A 23,280-nucleotide genomic window follows, 5' to 3' on the forward strand; every position below is an offset into this window, starting at 1 on the left:
AGCAGCCTTTGGGGTGGGGGGCAGCCAGGTCCCCTCCACCCTGGCCTTACGCTGCACGGGGGCGGCAAGGGGCGGCCGCCAGCTCGGGCTAGTTCTAATCATTGTTTTAGACTGTAAAGGGGTTACACCTTGTATTTAACTGAAGACATCTTTGCAAATCTCTTCAGCTGGGTGTCCGTGACTGTTCTGCTCTGTTTTTTTCCCCCCAGCGCCGCAGCGCCGGGCCCTGCTCGGCCCTTGTACCTCTTAAGACCTTCGACTTTAATAAACAGCCGCCTGCTCCACGAGGAGGGTTTGGGCAGCGAGCCGGGGGGCACCCTGCAGGGCCCAGCCCCGGTGCCGGGGTCCCCGCGCTGTCCCCGCTGTCCCCGCGCGCCGCGGGTGGCCCCGTTGTGGCAGTGGCCGGCCCGCGGCGGCAGAGGGCAGCAGCACCGCGGCGCCCGCCGCGCGCGTCCTCGGCACTCGCTCTTCGGATAAACTTTATTGGAGGAACAGGGACCCCCCAAGGCCCCTCGAGCCCGCAGTGCCCCTCTTCCCTGCCTTTGCTCCTGCCTCTTTCCAGGAGGAGGTTGGATTTTCCCTTTTTTTAAGTCCTGGGCCCCCTTTCCTAGCTGCAGCCTCCGCTCCCATCCCCATGGGAATTTGGCAGCCCTCCCTCTTGCTCCCTGGGTTTGCAGGGACCTCTCCTAACCTTGGAGCTAGGAAATCCTGTCCCCTTTCTCCAGGAAATTGGTCCACCAGGAAGGTGGCATCTTGCTGCGGGGGAGAAGTGCATCCCCTTAGCACCCAGGGGTGCCTCCCCACTGCAGCATGGAGGGAAGTGGGGAAGCTGTTCCCTCGCTGCTGTCCTTACCCGATTCCTAAGGCACTAAAAGAGGAGCTGGGAGGGCCGGGATCCCTTCCAGCCCCCCAGCAGGGTGGGAGTTCCCCAACCTTCCTTAAAGAAGCTGGAAAAGTGTGTGTGGGTGGGAGAGGGATTGGAAAAGGGCTGGAGGGAAGAGCCCCCTTCCCCAGCAGCCTGGGGGGACAGGAGGGAGCAGGTTAAGCGCAGAGGTGTTGGGGCGTCCCGAGGGGGAGCATCCCGGGGGGAGCATCCCTGTGCGGAGCGGGGCCTTCCCGGCGGCATTCCCGGCTCCCGCGGCGGCATTCCCGGCTCCCGCGGCGGCGGCGCTCAGTCGTCGGCCACGATGGACAGGGCGCGCAGCTCGGCCAGCCGGGCGTCGTGCTCGCGCTCGCGCTGCTCGTCGCTGAGCCGCGGCTCGGCCACGTGCGCCGTGAGCTCCCCGAAGATCTTGTGCAGCTCCGTGTAGTAGACGACCTGGCGGGAGCAAGCGGGGAGCTGCAGCGCGCGCCGCGCCGCTTCCAAAATAGCTCCCGCCCATGTGTCGATGCCGCCCCCCCGGATTATTGCAACTCAACACGTTTTAATAACGCGCTGCCCTTCGCTGCTCGCTCCCATCTGGGCGCCGCGAGCGCGGCGAGCGGCCCCGTGGCGCCGTTTTGGGCGGCACCGCTGGGTTCGGCCCGGCCGCTGGCACCGACCCGGCCGAGCCGCGTGTCCCCGCGCCGGGCTCCGCTCCGCAGCGGCCGAGGGGGCAGGCGGGAGTCCCGAGAGCTCCCCGGCCGCCAGGCGCTAGCGCAGGGGGAGGGGTGTCTTAATAACGTGCTAATTAGCACAACCAATTAACGGCGCCGGCGAGAGCGGCGCTTCGCGGTGGCGGAGCCAGCGGGTCAGCGCAGGCAGATGGCAGCGGGCGCTCGCAGCGGGAGCGCGCTCAGCGCACCGGGCCGGCGGCCACCGCGAGGGAAAGGGCCCCAAGGGAGCAGAGGACGGGGCGGGAAGGGGTGGGAAATGCGGCTCTTCCCCAAATCCCCTGGAGCAGCCCGGGATCGGCGGATTTTGGAGGGTCGGGAGAGCCCAGCGTGGCCGTGTGCTCCCTTTGCGCTCATGGGCCCTGCAGCAGGAACGAGCTCTGAGTCTCCCTGGAGGCTCCCTGGATGCTCCGGTGCGAATCCCGCCTGGTCTCCATGGAGACTGCTGCCTCTTCCCGGCGCTCCCGCGGGATGGAGCTTCTGGGCAGGCACGGGGGGAGCTGCTGGGGACGGGCACGTCCCTGCCACCGTCCCGACCCCCGCGGTGCCGCGCCGGTGATTCAGCGGCGCTGCTCATTTGCACAGTGACTAACGGCATCGGCTGCGGCGCGCCGGAGCCGGGGGTGCCCGCTCCTTCCCCCGGGTCTGGGTGCCTCGGAGCCGTCCCGCGGGAGCGAGGAGCAGCGGAGCAGCCCGCACGGACGCGGGTCCCCGTGGGGCGGCAACGCAGAGGCTGCTGCTGCTGCTGCTGGGGACGGGCGAGGACGGTGGCTCCCGTGCCCTCATGGCCACTTCAAAGCCAGGGATGGAGTTGGCCGCGCGCGCGGGGGCGGCGGGAGCTATTCGGCGCGGGAATGTCAGCGCCGCTGCTTGGGACATGTCACGCCGTGCGCTGCCACCCGGCACCGCGGCACGGGGCCAGCCGGGGCCATGGGAACCCGCCCGGCGCGACGCCGCTTTCCTGGCGCCGTCGGGGAGCGGGACCGTCCCGTCCCCGCGCCGAGTCAAACAGGTGCCACCCTGTTTGCAGAGCGCTGGCCCCATCCCCGGGTGTCCCTTTCACTGCCCTGGTGCCCAGCGTGGAGCTGGCAATGGAAGTGGCACCGGGTACCCGATGCCTGTGCCCGATACGAGTGGTCATGGGGCTGTGGCACTAACGGGGGCTGCTCCGGCTCGGGTGACACTGCTCTAGCCCCCAGCCCCGCCGTGGGGGACGCAGCAATTTGCCACGTCCCCACACCCAGCAGGGCCAGCGGCCGGAGCCTGTCGTGCTGTGGGACGAGGGCAAACTTGGTATCTGCGGGGACCGGGTCATTTCAGCCCCATTGCCATGGGAACGGCCACAACAGCCTCCCGGGAGCTACCCGGGCATCGGCACCATCTGCTAGCGCATGCGTGCGCAGCGAGCGCGCCGGCAGCGCCGCGGCAAGCCCGGCGCGAGGGTGAGCTGGGCCCCGCGGATGAGCCCGGCCCCGAGGGCGCAGGGAGCACTGCGATCCCGGCTCCGAGAGCGGATGGTCCCGGCTCCGAGAGCGGATGGTACCGGTTCCGAGAGCGATGATCCCAGCTCCGAGAGCGGGCCGGGCGCCGCAGGAGCAGGGCGCTCTCACCTGCGCGCGCACCAGCGACTCGAAGCTGGGCTTGAAGTAGTCGATGCGGCTGCTGTAGAACTTGGGCATCTCCTCCAGGAGCTGCTTGTTCTTGGCTTCAAAGTCGTCCCGCACGGGCCGCAGCTCCTCGCGGGCCTGGGCACAAGAGAGGGGACACGGAAGGGGTCAGAACTGGCACCGCGGGCAGCCCCGGGCCATGGCCACAGCTTGGAAGTGCAGGGATAAGAGGGACCGGGTCCCACTGGACGCGGTGCCAGCGGGACCCGCCGTGCTGGTGCCAAGCAGCTGTGTCCTGGGCCCCTCTCCCAGGGTGATGCCACCCCCCTCCAGTGACCTTCAGCGCCGCGCGGCCACCGGCTGCTTTAAACAGACGCGTGGGGAGAAAGGGAAATGTCTCGGGGATGGTGTGGAAAAGGGCAGGAGGGGGTGGGCTGTGAAACCTTAGCCGGGTTCAAGTCGGCCACTTAATCCCGCTGCGATTCCAGCGGGAGGGGAAGGGGCCGCGGGCAGTGCCAGGCTCGCCCGGGCCGAGCCGCAGGAGCAGGCGGCGCACGCGGGCACCGGGGCCGACGCTTTTCCCGGCACCGCCGCGATTGCCCCGGGTCAGCATTCCCCAAATGAGCCGGCTCCGGGTCCAAGCGCGCTGGCTCTGGGTCCAAACGCGCCAGATCCGGGTCCAAATGCACTGGCTCCGGGTCCAAACGTGCCGGATCCGGGTCCAAGAGCGCGCTGGGGCTCATGCCGAGCTCTGCTGGCGGCTGCAGGGGTTTAGATCACTCTGAAGTTCATTAGAAGGGGGAAAAAAAAATAAATAACCCCAAACCCGCTTAATCGCTGGGACAAAAGAATTCACATTTTCCAGGCGCGGCTTTAGTCACTGAGGCTAAGCAAAGTAAGCTGCTTACTATTAAATCGGAATTCACTTTTGTTACTGCTGATAGGACTATTCTTTTGCACAATGCTTAATTTGGGGAGCAGAGCAATGGGGAAACGCGCGTGCTCCGATGCTGAGCCGGGTGCCGGGGCTCCAGCAAGCGCTGGGCAGGAGCGCTGCAGGAGACGTTGTTTAAAAGATCATGATTTTTGCTAACAATTTTGGAAAGACGAAAGAATTTGGCCAAGGTTCCTGTTAACCAATTACTGCAATTTTCCAAGACTTTTTTTTTTTTTGTTTTGTAACAGGTGGCCTGTATAAAGAGTGGAAAAGCTCTGGTCTTTCTTTATATATCCAGCTGTTTGGTGGGACACGGAGGTCAAGGGCAACCCCACGGACACGGCGCCAGCAGCTCTCATGGTGGGGTGGGAAGTTCCCAGGGATTTTATGTTGGACTCTCCCGAGTCAACAGAGGCAGAACCGAGTCCAACGTGAAAAGCTGGGCTCGGTTCTGCCCCTCTGCTGAGGGCTGCAATTTAATTGCATTTATATCGAGCCCTGGAGGTGCTAATTTTATCTGGAAAAATGGCCCTTTCCGGGTGGTGCTTCCGACGGCTCCGTACCTGGTGCAGCTTGGCGAGGACGGGGCCGGTTCTCTCCTTCTCCTCGTACTTCTCCACCTTGGCCTGCAGCCGCCGGTAGTCCTGCAGCGTCTGCTCGCGCCGCTTCACTGCCACGTTGAGGCTGGGGAAGACGCTGCTGAACCTGCAAGCACGAGGGGCCGAGTGGGACGTGTCCCCCCCGGCGAATCCCCGGGATTCCCGGGAAAGCGCTTCCCAAGCGCTTCCATCCCATTGCCAGGAGAAGCCATAAACCCCAGCCCAGGTACCACGTTTGCGAGCGGAGCGGGAAACACCCTTGCATTTTGTTAAGGGCAATTCACGTCTCTAAGGGTGTGTTTTTAAATTAAAAAAAAAAAAAAAGAACTACTTAAAATCTAGGCAATTCTGCAAAGTCTGGTAGAAGTACTTTGAAGTTCCCAATCTGCTTTTAAGCTCGCCTGCCAACCCTTATGGTTTTACAATTAGCTTTTTATTTTTAACCGTTTCCCCCTTCTCTTGCAGCTGCTCTCGCCGAGGCTCGGGGCGCCGCAGCGGCCTGGGCTGCGCGCTGAGGAGAAGAGCACGGCCCCCATCTCCTGCCCGTGCACGCGTGGCCAAAGTGGCATTTTGCAATTCTCCAAAGTGGCATTTTTTTTTTGCAATTCTCCAAAGTGGCATTTTTTGCAATGCTCCAAAGTGGCATTTTTTTTTTGCAATTCTCCAAAGTGGCATTTTGCAATTCTCCAAAGTGGCATTTTTTGCAATGCTCCAAAGTGGCATTTTGCTAAAACCTTGTCTCAAAAGCAAAGCTGCAGGTGCAGGAGCTGCGAGTTCATGGCACCCCTGCACGCGCCCCATGCAAGCGAGTGCATCGGCGCGCTGCGGTTCCAAAGGGAAGGCTGCGGATTCGGCCGCCTTCCCTGCTCCTCCTGCTCGGAATGAGCCGGACCAGCAGCTCGTGTCCCCACGAGCCGCGTCGCGCTCGCCAACAACCGAGCTTGGCCAAACAACCGGGTTGTTGCTTGGCCAACAACCACCACTCGGGGTGACCGAGCCCACCCGGGGGGACAACCCGGCTGGTGCTGCAGACCCGGTGACACCGGCGCCTGCTGCTGCTGTCCCCCTTATGGGGACAGAGCTGGGGCCACCTGAAAAAGCCATCAGGGAGCGAGTGCACTTTCCCGGGCGCGTCACCCGGCCACCCAGCTGCCCGGATCAGATGCTGCTCCCTGACATTGCTTTTTATGGTAGCTTTTGCACACCCACTGGCCGGGAGCTGCGATTGCTGCCCCTCGCAGGGGCACGGTGGCCATGCATGGCCCAAAACGCGCCGGGAAAGCGTGGATGGGGACGGGGAGGGCACCGAGGGCTGCACGGTGCGGACGGACACGCGGCCTCGGCCACCAGCGCAGGGACATCCCACCCCCGATATTAAAGCACGAGGGACAGAAATGAGGGAGATGCCTTGAAAAAGGCAAGCGTTATATCAGCGCCGCGCACAAGCTTTTGAATAGCGCTTTTTTCCTCTTGTCAGCCCATCCTCGGAGCACTTTGCAATCTCCAGCACTCGCTGCTTCCTGGCACTGCGGCTCCAAGAGCCCTGGAGAAGCATCACGTAGCGTTTGCATCCTGCAAACTCGCTGCCGGGGGGCTCGGGAAGAGCACCGGTACCGGGGACACCTGCGGCACGGGGCATTAGCGCCGCTGCCGCCAAAGCCGCTTGCGGAATAAGCTGCCGTCGCTCCCTGTCACTTTTTCGGCAACACTGCTGAGCGGGGATTAGAGCCCAGGCAGCTTAGAGGAGCAGGTGAGGGGAGCTACACGGGGATGGCTGAAGGGAATTACCGACCCGGCTGCCCTGCAAGGAAGGATGGGGCCTGTCGGAGAGGCCAAGGTGGCCCGGGATGAGCCCTGCTGGGAGCAGCGGGATGCTGGAGCACCGAGGCAGGGGGAAACGGCCACACAAGCTTCCAGGCTCCTCATTCAGCAAATCGTGTCCGCTGCGGGAGCATCCGGACAAACGGGAGAAGCAACCGGGGGGGTTCGGAGCGCGCGGAGCGCCGGGAAGGCATGCGCGCTATGCCCGCGGATTCCTGCCGTTCCCCAGGCGAGCCCACGCGTCCGCCGTGGGCCCGTCCACCCACCAGGAAGGGGAAACCGAAGCCGGCCCTTCCGAGCGCCGCGCGGGAGCCGCCGCGGCCGCGAAAACCAGGGAGGCCGCGGGCACCGGCGCGGGGATTAGGCTGAGCCCGCCGGGCCAGGGGGGCGGCCATGTGGCTCGCTCTGCGCCGGCAATCCTCATTAGAGGCCCGTGAGGACACGAAAGCGGCTTTTCCCGCTTCCGCTCCGGCACCCCCGGAGCGCCGGCTGGCTGCTACCTGCCTCGGGAAGGGGACGGCAGAGCGGGATGCGCGGCCGGGGACACGGAGCGCCCGCGCCGTGCGGGTCGCCAAGGCGAATCCTGCGGAACGGGATTCCGCACGGGAATGCCGGCAAAGCTGCGGCTCCCCGTCCGCCCGGCTCGCCTGCAGTGCTTCCTGCCTCCGGGAATGCCACAGGGATGCAGCGGGATGCAGCCCATCGCCAGCCCCGCAGGAACCAGTGGATCTCGTTGGGAGCTGAAAGCAAAGCACGAAGCAGCCGTTTTCCCCCCCCGTCTTGCCCCAAATTCCCATCTCCGCTGGGAATCTCCGCCCGTGGCCGCTCCTGCCCGGTGCCCTTGGCCAGCCCTGCTGGTCTCACTGGACCTCTTTGCATTCCCCCAAATTAAATGAGCGATTCCCAGCGCTGGGACTCGGGAAGCAAAGGGCTCCACAGCCCCGGAGCAGCGACATTCACACAATACGAGCCACCACCCCCGCTTAAATCAACTACTGCTTCCTTTTATATGGTTTCTCGTAACAAATTCTCCAATATTCCTCTGAAATCTCCTAGCCCCGGACAACTGAATGGAGATTTTACTGCCCATGTGCCTCTGATTACAAAATATTACCACTAATGATAATTGCCTGGATTACCCTTATCTGTGTTTTTGGCTAATAAAGCATAAAAAAGGACCACCAGTGAAGCCGTAATAAAGTGCAGCTGTTGAAGCACGGCCCGTTTCTAGGTCAGGGCGCGTTTGGGAGAGGCCGGGGGGACGGTCGCGGGGCCGCGGTACTGAACCGGGAATGGGGGGGAAGCTGCCCTTAATCTGTGATTTCTAGCCCCGAAACGGTGCTGGGAGGCCGAGGGGGGGTGCAGCGTTCCCGGCCGCGCCGCGTTCCCGCTCGGCGCGGAGCAGGGAAGCAGGGAGAGCGCCTGGCCCACCTTTGGGATGCAGCCTCATGGAGCGTGAAGCATAAGCTGGTTAAGAGCAGCAGCTGCCTGCAGGTGCCACAGGGCAGACGGGGATAAAAAAATCCATATTTGAGAAAATTAGGAAGAGGGGGAGAGTTTCCAAGGCTGGGAAGCGGCGAGGGGGCTGAATAGAGCAGCCTTGTGTGTCCCTGAAAACCCCTCCTGAAAAGCAGCAGGTCGAGCAAGATGGGACCAAAAGGGGACACGGCCACCCGCTCTGTGCCCAGGGGGGACCCTGGGTCCCTCCTGCAGCACCGCAAGGTCCCCCCGAAGCAGAAACCCCGCGAGCCGGGGTCCGCGGGGAGAGGTTCTCTCCCATTACGCCAACGAAGACAAATTGAGGAAAAAAGAAAGAAAAAAAACCCCATGATTTCAGACACACAAGCACTTCTTTCAGGCTTAACAGAATGCTGGAAGAAAAAGTTAATGTATCTTTCATGAGGACAATCTAGATAATAAGCAACACAATTCCCGAGCACAAGCTGGGGAGGTTTTTTTCCTTCTTTTCTTCTTCTTTTTTTTCTAAATAATCAAGAATTTCTTGTCGTCGATAGACAACCAAAGTAAAACTTGAGTCACCAAACATTCCCCGGATAGAAACACGGTGTAACCTCATGTGCTAAGTGGGTATAGGAGATTTTACTTTCAGATTTGGGCAGAAACAACAACTTAAAAAAAGAAAACAAAAAAACACCCTGTGTCAAACCTAAGCTAAAATTGTTATTCAGCAATTTGCAACACTTACTGTCATATTAAAGTCATTTTATTTTCGCTCTCTGGTTCTGTTCCTGTAACAAAACAGCAGAGCGGAGGGTTTCAGCAGGCGCTGGGGACGGCAGCCGAAACGCCCCCGGCATCGTGGCACAGCCTGGGACACCCGCGACGGCTGCTGGTGCCGGGGACATTGTGCAGATGGTGGCGAATTGCACCAGAGGTGACAAGAATGCGGCGGTGCTGAGGCCTGTCTGGGTTGTGACGCACCACAAGGCACTCGTTAACACCCGGCGCCGCAGAGGGAACGGGGCAAAACACGGAAAATCGGCGACCGCAGCAAGGGTGCCAACCTCGCCGGTGTCTGCAACGCGCTACGGCGCGGTATTCCCAGCTGGAATATTCCCGGACACAGCATTCCCATCCGGGCAGGATGGCAGGCAAAAAAATATTCCTGTGCTTCTCTTTTCCTCAGTAAACTTGCCAAGGAAAGGAGGTTCTGCTCAGCAAGCAGGCACCACAAATGCTGGAAGCAGCACGTGTATAAACGGAGAGGTCGGATGTTTCAGTGCCCTCCGTGTTGCTCATCAGGAGATTCCCTAAGGCACAAACACACAGAGCACAGCAGAGCCTGGAGGCCTCTGCCCTTGGCCTTGGCTAACGTGACTGTCCCTCTCTGCCTCATCTGTGCCATAAAACAATGAGCAGAGCGTTCCCATGCAGGGCTGGGAAGGATTTAGCACCTAGGGAAGGACCGATTTCGAGACCTGACAGCGTCTCCTTCCCTGATCCACGTCCCTGAAGAACACGGTGATGACAAACACTCGCTATGGCTCACGCGGCGGTGTCGGTACTCACTTTTTCAGCGGCTCTATGACTGTCTTTTGGATCTGATTCACCTGTTGAAAGCAAAAGGGATGATTGTACTCGCTGAGGAAGCCTGTTTGAACAAGGCTACGCGTTTGCACAGATCACAAACGAAGGTGCCGACAGAAAGGGAAGGTGGATCCGACCGGAGCCCGCCCGGCTCTCCCACGCTCACCTTCTCCTGGTTGAAGGAGTCCATCCTCTTCATCGCCGTGTCAAAGGCCGTCACCATGTCCAGGAAGGCGGGATCCTGCTCGCAGAGCGGGTTTGCCAGCAGGTCCGAGGAGATCTTGACGGCTGACTTGGACATGGCTGCGTGCAAAGGAAGCAGAGAGGTCACATCCCGGCTCCGGAGCGATCCGCGGACACAACCCACACGGGACATCCACCTTCCAGGGAGATGTCACCGAGGGTTAAGCGAAAACAACGGCAGAGCCACCAATTCATTCACGTAAACACTCAGAGAAACGTTTTATATAAGTTAAGTCTGGATCACTTAGATGTAAGGCTTGTGATGTTGCCAGAAATAATATCAGGCTAACAAAAGCAGTGTTTTCTTTAAAAGAAAATGTAGATTTTTTTTTTAATACATCTTTTCTCGACAGACTATTAAGTGTCACTCAGTCTCACTACAGCTCTTCCACAGCGAGGAAAAAAATCAGTCCATTAAGTCTTTCAAACAGCTTGACAAAAACGTGTCTTTGAAGAGGGTTTAGTGGTGGTGGAAAAGGCCGGGTGTCCGAACAGGCTCCGCATGAACGCTGTGGATGAGCCAGCAAAATCCTCCCTGAGCTTCCCGCCCATGGAAAGCACCTCCAGAAGCAGGAGAAAAGGATAACGGCTGCAGAGCAGAGACTGCTCCCCAAAAATAGGAACTCCCATTTGCAGCCTGAAGTTTCTACCTTGCTGCACGTTTCTGCTTGCTTTGCATCGCGCACCTCTTCCTTGCTGTCCGAGAGGAAAATCAAATCCCTATAACGGAGCACTAGAAGACAATAACTATAGTATAGAATGGGAAAAATGATGGAAAAAAGCAAGCATCAATATATAAGGGAGCAAAAAGGGGCAAAAAAAAACACCCATTCGTACTAAAAAATTGTTCTTTTCCTTCAGCACTGTTGCTGGGAGTTATTGCAGCTTTAAGATCAGAAAGGCAGATGCTTGAGCCGTGCTAGAGATGAGCTTTGGAAAGACTCCTACTGTACTAAGTCAGATATTAAAAGTTAAAGTCATCTGAATAATGGGGCTTAAGATCATAAATCAAGGGGTTAAACGTTCTGATTTAAAGGTTACGCACAATTATACCGAGAGCTCAGAAGTTAAATGGCTGGGCAGCTCAATGCAGGAGGAGACGCTCCTCCGGAATAACAAAGCTACCGGATCCATCTATTATCCCAACACTAAGGGCTTAGACATCTAAACCTTTAAACAGATGGGCTATAATCCATATGTGTGACCGCATCTGAGGGAGGATTTGTGCCCAAGTGGGACACAGTTAAGAGTGGCAGGACTCCTTCAGCCGGAAGAGAAATTCCAAGTTTCCCTTCGCTGAGGCTGTAGGAAAGAAGGGGGACGCTGATGTTGGGATGGGGCTCCATGGGACTCCTCGGCTCCAACACTCCGCATTTCCCCCGCAACGCCCGTGAAAAAAGCAACCCGGGATGCTCCAAACCCTGCAGAGCTCAGCAGGGCCTCGCGCTTCATTCCACAGGGAGAGCCCTCATCTCCTGTTAAAGAACATCCTCCTTAATACCATTTTTCGTTGGAAAAGAGGGTGGGGATAGGGACCTCCACGCTCCAAGCCGCTGCTAACGCTCCGTGCCCTTTCCCAGCCGCGCTGCAGCTGGCCCAGGGATCGCTCTTGTTCCAGCCCAGCCTGTTTTGGCAGAGGAGGACGCTCCAACTGCTCCCATTTCGCAGCGAGCGTTTGCAGGCAGAGCGAATAACCAGCCCCCTCGACACGGAGGTGCGGTGGAAGAAATAAGACACTCGGGAGAACGCCGCGAGCTGATGCACCGCCGCGCTCAGCAGGTGTGGGGGCTCCACGCGAGCCATCCTTGGCATCTAGTTGGATTTAATCCCCTTCCCTTTGCCTGTCCCTTCATGGGACCACCTTCGAAATCTCCCCTTGCACGCAGGATTTCATGCCTTTAAATGAGATCTTCCTGGATCTGGCCAAGGCTCATTTGTGACTCTGCCATGTAGCAGAACGGAAAAAGAAAGTCCTCCCACAGCTCCTCTGGGACTTGAAATGCTCCATATAAACAACGCCCACTGCAAGGGAGGGGAGGGGAATCCTTAACAAGGAAAAACTTAGCTAGGATCCCAACAACGGCCAGTCCCGCGAAAGGGCAGTTTTCCCTTTGGAAAGGGCTCTTCCTGGCAGCGGCTCCTGCTGCTCTTCCCACTGTCCCCACCGGCACCGCGCAGGAAGCAGGACAGCACCGCAGCGCCCGGCACGAGGCCGTGTTGGGAATGGGGCTCAGACCCCCTCATTCCCTCATCCTTTGGATGCTGCCCTCCCAGGAACGCGCTCCCGTGGCTGCTCGGACACCGGATTCGCTCCTCGTCCCCCTCATTGCAGTCACCGCGGCACAGGCGGGACGCGCTCGGCCCGGCCGGAGCCGCCGTCCGAGCCCGGAACGCGCTCCGGTGCCGCGGCGGAGCGGCAGATGGCCGGGCAACCAGGCACACTGAGTGGGACTCGGAGATCTAGGTTTGTTTTCCAGGCTTGTCACAGATTACTCATGTGATCTCGAGAAAGTCACTGCATCTCTTTGCGGCCAAGTTCACAGTCTACGTATCCTACAGTCACATACCCAAGTCTGCATCTGTGCTTTTCTTCATATCCTTCTGAAGTTTTTTGGTCTGATCTTCCAATCTGAAAGAAGGAAGAAGAAGGAGAGCGCTGAGCATTGTAAAGAAACAACCCAAAATGTACTAGATACGTGACAATTCGTGTAGATGCTGTTGTGAATAAACGCATCCACGAGGCCTAAGCTTTCCAGGTTGCTTTCTGATGTCTTCCCACCTTTCAGGTTGGTGACCTGTTATTCTAAGAAGTCACATATTTACTTAGATCCTTTCACTTATTACAAATGCTATAGCCAAATGCTTCCAGACGATAACTAAGAGCCCATATGACCCAGTCAGTATGGTGAAACCAATATTTGCCCTCAGAAGTGTTGAACCGCTCAGTGATCCACTATATTCCATGGATTTTGTATTCCTAACAGCTGTCATACCCTCAAACCCACTGCAGATGCTTTTCAGGTCACCTTTGAACACCCACCAACGAAAGAAACCCTGAATAGTTAGAAATACAGAACAGCAATATTTGCTAGGAAGAGTGTAACCGGCCAAAACTTCCTGGGAAGACGGGCAGCAGCTGGGAATGTGACTAGGGATGCGATGGCCTTGTCTCCCCGGGATAGCAACACTTACTGCTGGAGCTTTCCATATTCCCTCTCAAAGTCCCTCTCCACCTGCGGAAAGAAGAGATCAAATCAGCATCCAACCACAACAGAGCCGTGCAAGGAAACTCGCTCTTGGAAAATGCTGCAGGAACCCGGAGGAGCCATGAAAAGCCTGGAAAAGGAGAGCTCGTCCCTCTCCGGTGTTACAGCAGCGACTACTTCCTCCTACTTGCTATCTGGCAGCGAGTCTCCAGCGATACGAGATATTTTAGGGAATCTTCCCTCCACGCTGGCTGTTTTAAACACACACTTAAACATTCATCCACACCTCGCCGACCAAATCAGCAAACGGATTTCTATTGACTGGCCAAGAGTAAATACAGGCGCTTTTGTTGTCATGGGATCAAAGCTGGGTTCGGTTGGGTTGTCAAGCTACCGTGCTATTAAGGAGAGGCTGAAGCGTTATAAGAAGCCAGGACTGGAAGGATCCAAAGGATTATTCCAAATCTCCACGCTGTCCTCGGCATTTCAATCCCAGGCTCAATGCAACACCAGTATGTGAAGCACAAACACTTCATGTTGACATTTGCTTTTCACTCAAAATTGCTATTAAAAGACCAACATTTTAAGATGGAGCCCAGTATCTGGGTTTTCTTGAAACTCCCTTTCCTAAGTCCCATTCCGGGCTGCCCTTTCCAACACGTTCCCCGTGTCCATGGGTCCAGCGAGTTCCCCATGGGCAGCTGTCCGCACCATCAGCTCCCACCATCCTAGGGATGTGAGCTGGCCTCCCTGCTGATGAAAAAGCTCTGCAGAGCCCCAACTCCCTTTCTTGCTGCTAAAAATGGGCCTGGAGAACGGGCAGGACGCAGTGCGGGGGCAGCGCACGCGGTCCTGCCCGCTCCGCAGCTCGGCACAGATCCGCAGCAGCTGGTGCCGCGAGGTCAGGTAGCCGGCACATAGTAAAAAATCACCCCATATTTCTGTGGCTGTTCCGGCTGCAAAAATAACCGCCCAGTATTGCGTTCTATTTATATGTCTAAGTGTGAATTGTTTTGGTTGCAAACCACAGCGGGTCGAGCACGACTCAGAAATATGTCCTTTGAAGGCTGGTGGCATCCTTGCCCTGACACGGAGCCCTCGGAGCGCAGGAGGCTCCGCGTTCGCTTCCTCGGAGAACCAGAGGTTCTGGGGGTGAAATGTGGCTGCCTACAAACCTCCTCGGTACCTGCGCACTCCCTAAGTTCCTCAATTCCCCTTTCCTGCACAATTCCAGGGATAAGGGCACCACGGCTTAATGGAAGACGTAGCTTTTACACCCGGCCGTGCCCTCGAGACGTTTCCAAGATTCCGGAATTCGCTTTTCCCGAGCGCTTTCTGCACCCGAACGAGGTGAATCCAACGAGGCAGCGCTCGAGCTGCCCGGCCTGACTCACATCCCAGCGCCATCCATGCAGGGACAGCTGCCCGAGGATTGCTCTTTATTTTTCACGCCCACAACAGCAACTGGCTCCCCGTCGCCACCGTGTCCTGCTCCGCGCGGGCACCGCGGGGCACCCGGAGCCCAAGCAGGGATCCCGATGCTGGAGCCGCTCTCAGGCCCCGTGCCACGGGAAAGGTGACAAGCCGGGGACCGGGGAAGGTGACAAGCGGTGGCATCAAAGCACACGGAGCGAGCAAGGAGGATGAGCCAGCCAAGCACATTTTGCAGAGCACGCTAATTCCCAGTAGCTATCATCAATGGCCACACGTATCCGACACTTACGGCAAAAGGCTATGGATAGGATTATCACATTAAGAATGACGAGAACAAGAAGTACAGGCAAGAAAATTATAATATCCTTAAGGGAAGTTTCCGTAATATTAAAATAATCCCACTTCTCTGCAGTCTCTTTCTGAAAGCTGAAATTCAAAATGTGTTTCTGCATCGAACGCTTTTTCTCCTAGGCATATGGGTTAGTTAATGTAGGATTGCTCTTCTACGGCTTTTTATTTAAACCTACAAAAAGAATGATGACTTTTAAAGAGCGCTGAAATAAAATCACGACCATCTTTTTCACCCACTTATTTTTGTTTGCAAACACGGGGCCTTCCACCTGTGCTAACGTCCTACCTTCTTTAAGGGTGATATAATAAACACCATGGTTACAAGGGGAGGAAGACCAAAGGCAACGCTGCAAAGAGATGGAGGAAGGAGCTGTGAGGAACCTCCTTATCCCCCTGGGGTCCCTTTCTTTCCCGGGTTCCACATGTGCCCGTGCTCTTGGGGATAGGGAAGCAGCAAAGCCCCCCGTTCCCAAGGGAGCATCCGAGCGGATGTGAAATGGCAACGGGGAGAGCGGGGTGAAGCCCTTTCCAACGGCGCTCCGGCCGCGCTCCTGCCTTTCCCGTTTCCCAGCCACCTGCCGCCTCGGATAACGCGGGCCCGGCTGAAGAGCAGGGCACAACCTCGGGCTGACAGCGGTGAACTCCGGGGCCGCGGAGCTGCTCCCGGCCTAACCCCGGCTCGGAGCGGGGGGAACCGGCATCTCCTCCGTCGGAGGCTTCGGCTGCGCCGGGATTGGAGCGCTGCGATTCCAGCGGCTTCGCCTCCCATCGCCGGGCATTAGTTTAATTGGGCTGTGCCAGCGCGGCTCCGCGCGGCGCATGAGGGCCCCCCCGGCCACGCGTCCCGGTGGCAGCCGGTGACAGCTGCTCTTTTCAGGGGAGAGCAGGGGACAGATTACGCCGTCTGCAATTGGATTTGCCCAGGTTAAGGTGGAAGCTGCGGGGGGAGATCACCCCGCTTCACCGGCCCGGCTTTCCTGCGGGATTCCCGGCTACCTGTGGCGCGGAGCCGTGGATTTCTCCTTCCTGCTCCCATGGGGTGATCCCTGTGGGCCGCTTCCCGCTTCCCTTGGGGCTTCCTGCCGCCCAGAGAATGTCACCAGCACCAAGAAATGGCAAGTGGGGCCATTCCACAACTAGCCCGCGGCTCCCAGCGAGCCGCTGACACAGGGACGTGTTGTTCTGCTCTGGGGTGCTGAGGAAAAGGGGGAAGGAATGAAGGAAGGAGAGGGAAAAGGCCTGGAACCACTCGCGCTCCCGAACGAGCCTCTCCCTGCCGGATATTCTGAGCTCTTCTATTTAATGCACACACATATATATAAAGAAATCCCTGCCAATGAGTGCCTGGGAGCGGCTGCTCGCCGCGGTGCAGCTCCGGAGCCGTCTCCGCTGCCCGCCGGGAAGGCCGATCCGGATGGCAGCGAGCCGGGCACCGGGCACCCTCTCCCGCATGGAGGTTGCCCAAGCGAGCGCTTCCCAGCAGCAAACGGCAGCAGCAGCAGCGGGAAATTAGCAGGCACTGGCAAAGGAAAGAGGAGAGCGAATTTGGATGTGAGAACTGGTGGGATGGAGACGTCCAAGAAAGCTGTTCGAGACACCCGAGCGGCAGAGCAGGTGGTTCTTGCAACAGCCTGGAAGGACGGCAGTGCTAGGAAGCAAAGGAAAGAGAGGAAAAATCCCGGGGGTCGCTAGGACGAGGCACCACGAGCGACCCAGAGGCGCCGGAGCCGCCGGGGATGCATCGCTCTCCGTTGGGAATTGCCAAGGCCCTGCCAAAAGGGCAGCTCGGAGAGACAAAAACCAGAGGGGGTTTTCAGCAGGACTCGACTTCATCGCGTGCCTGGGTTCGATTTCGTGCTGCCGTGGAGCTGTCACAGAAAATCGCCGCTCGGCAGCGGCACCAACTGCAAAATGCTGCAAAATAAAGCAGGAGCCACAGAGGGAGCGTCCCGGGGAAAAATGTCATGTCCCAAGGAGAAACTGCCCACACACCCGGAGGAATTAGCGGCGATGAGCGTCCCAGCGAGGAAGGATCAGGGATGTTAGTCTGTTCAGGGGATTAGGTCACCAGGGCCGTTATAAAGACCAGGCACCTATTTTAGGGCAGGTGGACAGGTTGGTGCTCGGGGGCAGGACCCCTCGGCCTGTTTGTGCGGGCCCAAAGCAAGGAGCATCTGCTCCAAAAACAGGGAAAACACCGCAGCCAGCTGCAGGGAGCGGCACTTAGGAGTCTCGAATACATGAGAATACAAAATGCTTTTTTAATTTGCTTTTAAAGCAAATGCTGTGCAGCACAAATTAATTCACGCCCGAGCACTAAGCATCTCAGCTTATAAGCCTTTCTTTGGAAACAGTTATATTCAGCGATCTGAACCACTCCTCCTCCTCCATCTGCTCCGAAAGGCTGAACAAACAAGCCATTGCTGCGGGAAGGAAGGAAGGAAGGAAACCCGTGCAGCCATCTCCTAGGAAAACCGTGCCAGAGCCGGAGAGCTCTGGAGTTCCTTGCAAGGAACGGATCCCGGCCCAAAATCCGTGCTCCGGCTGGGACTCCCGGCACGGGGAGCGGAGCGCTGGTCAAAGGCAGCAACAGGTTGTGCTGGCGCCCATGGCCCTCCCACGCGCGCACACGCGAGCGCTCGCGAAACGGGGCGAGTCAAAGTGCTGCCTTGACTCATCAGCCACATGATCAAAGGCTGGAGCTAAAAAAGGGGGAATCGGTTTACTCACTGTCTTGGGTACAATCTGTTTCTTGGGCTGCCCGATCTTGAACGGGATCCTGGAAAAGAGGGGAGGGAGAGAGAAGGGAACGTGTGAGCGAGCGGAGCCGGCGGCAGCCGTGGGGAAGGACCACGATGGATGGGAAGGGGCTGCCGGGATGGGATCGGGAGCATCCTGGCACCCGTTTTGGGAAGCACGGCTCCCCCTCAGGACCCACTTAGCCTGGCCCCTATTCCCTATTCCCTATTCCCTTCCCTGCACAACAAGGATGCTCCAGGCATCCCTCGGCAGAGCACGCGCCTGAAGAACACGCTGTGTTTAGAAACAAATCCGAAGGGGAGGGAAAAAAAAAAACCCACCAAAACACAAACCCTGTAAATATTTAGAAAGAGGATATTAAAAAAAGGAACAGCCTGAGTGTCTGGAGCCGTGAGCTGCTTCAAAGGATTTCTCCAATGCAACAGCTGTAGGATCGGCTCACCTGGCAGCAGCACAGGCTTCATTCTTAAAATCTCTAATATGGTTGTTAGCAAAATCTGGGTTACCTAAATTATTTTCCCTGCGCGAGCTAGCTCAAAGGTGAAGAGTACTCCAAACAAATTACACAACGGATGCGAGGTTGGCTCGGTCGGGCTGGAACCGCCGCGCAGCCTCCCTGCAAATAATTGCATTTCTTTGGCTTGTCGGTGTAATAAAAATCCAGGAATTCGGCTGCTGCTTTCGGGGTATTTGGTTAAGCTAGAGAGGGGCCGCTTGGTTAAATAGCTCCGAAATCTCACGGTGTCATCGTGCTTCGGCTACCGGGAATATTTGGTCGCACCGGGAGCTGCACCGAGGCTCTTTTTGGAGGCTGCCGCATTCCCGGGATGCAGCGCTTGCGGAAAAGCACCCCACACATGGGAACTGCTGCACCGGTGATCCCGCATCCCCCTGAAATCCCATGATTGGGGCATCCGGACGGCACGCGCTCCGCTCCGTCCCTCGCGCGCTGTTTTCCAACGGTGCAATTAGCCACCAATAATAAACCCGGCCGGCGAGCCAGGCCTGCCGGCGGAGCCTTAGTCACGGCGGTTGAACTCCGAATTTCGGGAGAGCTTCCTGTTTATTGTCCTGCAGCTCCGGGAGATAATTGGAGGCCGTTAACCCTTGGCGGCGCGGCGGCCGGCCCCGTGATTCACGCTCCTTCTATAAACACGCCGCCTGCAGTATAATTACGCTGGGTGTGGGGAGCCTTGCAGGAAGAAAGCAGAAAACCAGCGGATTTTGCTTCCTCGATGTTTTCCTACGCGGGGCAAATATAACCCAAAATGAGGTCAGCGCCTCCGCGCGCCAGGCCCGGATGGATGCGAGCGGCGCGGGAGCTCCCGGGAAAAGGAGGATCCCTCACCGGAGCTGGGCTTGGGAATGCGCCAGGAGGAGGGAGCCGCGGGCCGGATGGCTAACGGGATGCGCCGGCGGCTCATCCAGCATCCCGGAGCATCCCGGCTCGGCAGCGCCGGAGAGACCCCCGGTTGGCACCATAGGAAGGGCCCCCACAGCTCCCACCATCCCAGCCGCATCCGTAGCTCCCGATGCCACCGGGAGCCACCCGGGATGCAGGGCGAGCGCTGCCAACGCGACCGGCCCGGCCGGCTCCGGTGGCTCCCTCTTCCCTGCACATTCCCGGGATGTTGACGCAACCAAGGGCACAGCGGGACGGCCTTCCCGGCTCCTCTCTATTGCAGAGCGATGAGAAAAATACATATATATATATATAAAATCTCATCCACTTTCTTCCAGAACAAAAGAAAGTCAATAGAGCGCTTAACAAAGCCACAAATACACTTTGAAACAGTAAATATCTCTATTAGCATCGTGATGCCAGTTGGCTAATTATGTCTGTCTCGGTAAAACCTCTAAAAAATAACCCTGTGCAAGTACTGTCTATTCACCATTTTTTTTTCCTTCTTGCTATTTTACAATTTGAGATAATCTTCCTTGTTTCTGAATCTTTGCCTTTTAATATGGTTCTGCGAAGGGAAAAAAAAAAAAAAAAAGCATAAGCAGGAACAAAAGCACTAAAGAAGGAAAAAAAGAGGCAGTGATCTTATCTGCAATGTTAGGAGTGGATGTAAGCAAAGCTCTGAAATGCAAGTGCTGGATGCCGTGGGCATCGGTTTTGGTCCCTCTGCGACTCCGTGTGTGTCCCGGGACACAACCCGGGAAGGGCACCAAAGCCGAGGGCGCCGCGTTGGGAAGTGGCCGGTGGCAGAAGCCACAGGTTGGCACTTGTGGAAGGAAACGGGAGGGTTGGAGCGTCGCCCGCGACGGGCTGGGGATGCGGCGCAGGCCCCAGGGTCGGCGTTACCTCCCAACGGCCCCGCGTGGGCGCAGGGAGGGCGCGCGGGGGGGTCTCTGCTTCCTGCTGGGATGAGCTCCTGCTCCGGAGCTCCCGGCCGCGCTCCGGCACCGGGAAAGCCCCCGGGCGCCCGGCCCGAGCGGGAAAACACAGAGGTGGACGGGAGGAGGAGGGTGAAGCCCCTAAGGAGGGGGTGGGAAGAGCCTAAAGCAGGAACGAGCGCGTGGGCGCGCGGGCTCGGGATGTGCCGGGAGCCCCGCGAGGGGAGCCGGGAGAAGCCGGATTTGCTCCCAAGTTCCCCCGGCGATGCCACTTTTTTCCTTGCCTTTTCCCGGCAGCCCAAGGGGCTGCTGCTCCTTGGGGTCCACAGGGAAACGCGGCGCGCGCCGGAGCGGCGCGCGTCCCATCGGGAATGGGGACCCCCCTGCTCCCGCCTGGGCTAGGCCTCCGTCCCGGGTGATCCCGAGGCCGGAGCACGCGGAGGCACCGGCGCTTTCATCCCGCTCCCGGGGCTCCGAAGGCCGCTCGGAGACGGAGAGGGAGGCGCTCGCGGGCGGCAAGGAGCTGGCACGGGAGGAAGGGGAAAGCCGCACACGGAGGCAGGAGGAGGCTCCCTTTCCACGGAATGTGCCGTGCCGCCCTTGCGGTCACGCGCTCGGTGTCGCCGTCCCCGCCGGCCGCAGGGCCGGGATACGGCGACGGATACCGGGATGCGCTGGAACGGGCCGGCCACGCGAGGAGGCACCGGGGCCGGCCGGCGGCACCGCGTCGCTCCGGCTGCCGCGCCGCTCCGTGCCCATGGAAACCGCGCGCTCCGTCCCACCCGCTCCCGCTGCCTTCCAGGGACTCATGGCAACGGCTCCAAACAGAGCGCGGATGCGCGGAGGAAAAAATGATCCGCGCGGAGCGCAAACGGCTCCCGGTGGGAGAGACTCCGCGCCAAAGACCCGGAGAGGTCACCGCGGGGGGACGTCCCGCACGTGACCGGGTGCCAATGTCCCCTCCGGGGCTGGAGCGGAGCCCGCGGCGATCCCGGCGTCGAGGGGCGTCCTCGGAGCGCGGGGCCACTGCGGAGCGCTCCGAAATCATGTCAGAATCCGCTCTCCCACCCATTCCAAGATGAGCATGAAAAAAAAAATAATGATATTTTACTCACCCATCAAAAGAAAATTACTCACGCCAGGCGCGTGGGCGAGCAGAATTTTGCAAGGCTGTTTTAGGCCCTGACTATGCTACAAAAATATCCATTTTAAGCATGGTTGTGAAACACGGTTGTGGCTCAACTATAACATTGTTTTTTAGCTACCTGTACCAAGAACACGGCGGAGGAGGGGGGGGGAAATAATAATAATAATTAAGAAATAAGCACGTGACGATCACGCTAGCGGGGCCACCCCAAGCTTTGCAATCGCTGCAAAGTTAATCCCGCCTGGATTGACTCCATCCCAGCACCCAGCTGAGGCCCAACCCAGCTCGCTGCACTGGTGTTGTGTGACCTGGGCTCAGCAGGGGCCCGTCCCCGTGCCAGGGAGCCGGGCAGCTCCGCGCACCTCGCTCACCGCCTCGGCATCCGCTTGCCTCATCCCGCCTGATTCCAGCCAATCTCCCGATCCCGGTTTCGCTGAAACGCGGAGGGAAGGGGGAGCGTCACCGTCGATCACCAGGACTTGGGCTCGGGAAAATAACAATATTGATTTACCCGAAGGAAACGGCGCCGCGCTCGGTGTTTGCGCAGCGCCTACCCAACGCGGCGGGAGCGCCGCTCCGAAGGCGGAAAACGGGATTTGGGCGTCGCAACCCAAATGCAGCTGCTCCCAGCTGCTCCCATGTGCCCAGTGCTCCCTCCTGGAGCGATCCCGGCCTTTTCCAGCAGGGCAGAGACCCGGCAAACGGCCCTTCCCAGGCCAAACCGGGGCCTCTCCTCCCGCCTCCGCCAGCCCCAGGTATTTCGGGAACCCATTTCCCGGTAATGTCACCGGTGGAGATCCGGATGGCTCCGTGCCGCCCAGCCGCGCGCTGGCATTGAGGACTTGGAAGGAAAAGCAGCTTTTGGGGCCGTTGGGCCTCGGAGCACGAGGATCCCGGCCTCGCCGTCAGCGTGTGCTCGACGCCTTGTCCCTTTTCCTTGCAAAATCCCCCGCCGGCACAAGGAAAACCCGAGGGGACCTGCGCAGGGCTCCGCATTTGCTTTGAGCCCGTTCCAAGAGCCTCAAAAAGCCCTTTGGGGGTCACGAGTGCCTCTCGGGCTCCGTGAAGCCTGCAGCATGGGCCGGTTTCCCAAAACAAGCCTGTTTGTGCCCGAAATAAGGCTTAGCCTGCGGAGACAGCACTGCCCAGGTGCAGGAATCAGGGAATCGGGGTTTTCCTCTGGGTCGTTGCATGGGGCCAACTCACACGCTCGCTCTGTCCCAGTTTCTCCCGGTTAACGCGATGGGAATTCCATTGCCGGGGCCGGAGAGCCCAGCCCGGACAAAGCTCGGAAAGCCGCGAAACGGGAGTTTAACAGCGGCTCCAAACGCGGCGCCCTCGGGCCCGCAAACATCGCGCCCTCCGTCCTGGAGGATCCCAAGGAGTTTGGCAAGGACACGGCGGCACCCGCGGGGCCGCGTCCCTGCGTGACGCGGGGGCACCCGGCCGGCGGCCGCCGCGCGTCACCGCGGCCTGGCCTCAAAGGGGCCATTGAGCGGGGCCGGCGTCGAGCGCGCACTGAGGGCCATTGTGCGCCCCGCGCGCGGGGGAGGAAGAGGCAGCCGCGCACGAGGCCCCCTCGCTCCACCGCGACCCCTCCGCGCTCCCGGCGAAGGGCAGGAACCAGCGGCGGCCCCGGCCAAGAGCCCCGGGCCGGGGAGCGGCCCCGAACCCGCGGCCCCGGCCAAGAGCCCCGGGCCGGGGGGCGGCCCCGAACCCGCGGCCTCCGGAACCGCAGCGGGGCCGGGGGGGGCGTGGCCGGGGCGGGGGGCGTGGCCGGGGCGGGCGGGGGGCGGGGCGGGGGTCCCGGGCACTCACCAGCTCATGGTCCCCGCCGGCCCGGCGCCGCTGCCGGAAGTCCCGGCGCCCCCGCCACGCCCCTTCCGCCCGCCGCCATGACGACACGTGGGGCGGGGAGGGGAGGGTTCACCCGCGCCGCGCCGTGACGTCAGGCGGCGTGACGTCAGCGCTGGGGCGTGATGTCATACGCGGGCAGCGAAGGGCTGCAGGCCTGATGGAGACGGCAGCCTTGGCCTTCCCACTGTGTAGAACAGAGCGACGGACACGGGGACGGGCATGGGGATGGACATAGGGATGGACACGGACACACAGATGGACACGGGGATGGACATAGGGACGGACACGGACACAGGGACGGACATGGGGACGGACACACAGATGGACACGGGGATGG

The 23,280-nt window shown here is 59.3% G+C and overlaps 1 protein-coding gene across 1 annotated transcript; it reads right to left on the reverse strand.

Annotated features, from left to right (window-relative positions):
- Positions 1 to 1,165: 1,165 nt before the first annotated feature.
- On the reverse strand, positions 1,166 to 23,009 carry BIN3 (bridging integrator 3). The gene is made up of 9 exons (XM_088538898.1): positions 22,905 to 23,009; positions 17,570 to 17,618; positions 13,041 to 13,081; positions 12,416 to 12,477; positions 9,772 to 9,908; positions 9,588 to 9,628; positions 4,701 to 4,842; positions 3,204 to 3,338; positions 1,166 to 1,318 (listed from the first exon to the last, which is right to left on the reverse strand). The coding sequence occupies exons 1-9, from the start codon at positions 22,910 to 22,912 to the stop codon at positions 1,172 to 1,174; spliced, it is 762 nt and encodes a 253-aa protein (XP_088395024.1). The 5' UTR covers positions 22,913 to 23,009; the 3' UTR covers positions 1,166 to 1,171.
- Between the last annotated feature and the right edge of the window lie 271 nt (positions 23,010 to 23,280).

This window comes from Tinamus guttatus, unplaced genomic scaffold, assembly GCF_059628265.1.
Source record: "Tinamus guttatus ecotype Peru unplaced genomic scaffold, ASM5962826v1 Tinamus_guttatus_pri_ptg001270l, whole genome shotgun sequence".
In the NCBI taxonomy this organism is placed as follows: domain Eukaryota; kingdom Metazoa; phylum Chordata; class Aves; order Tinamiformes; family Tinamidae; genus Tinamus; species Tinamus guttatus.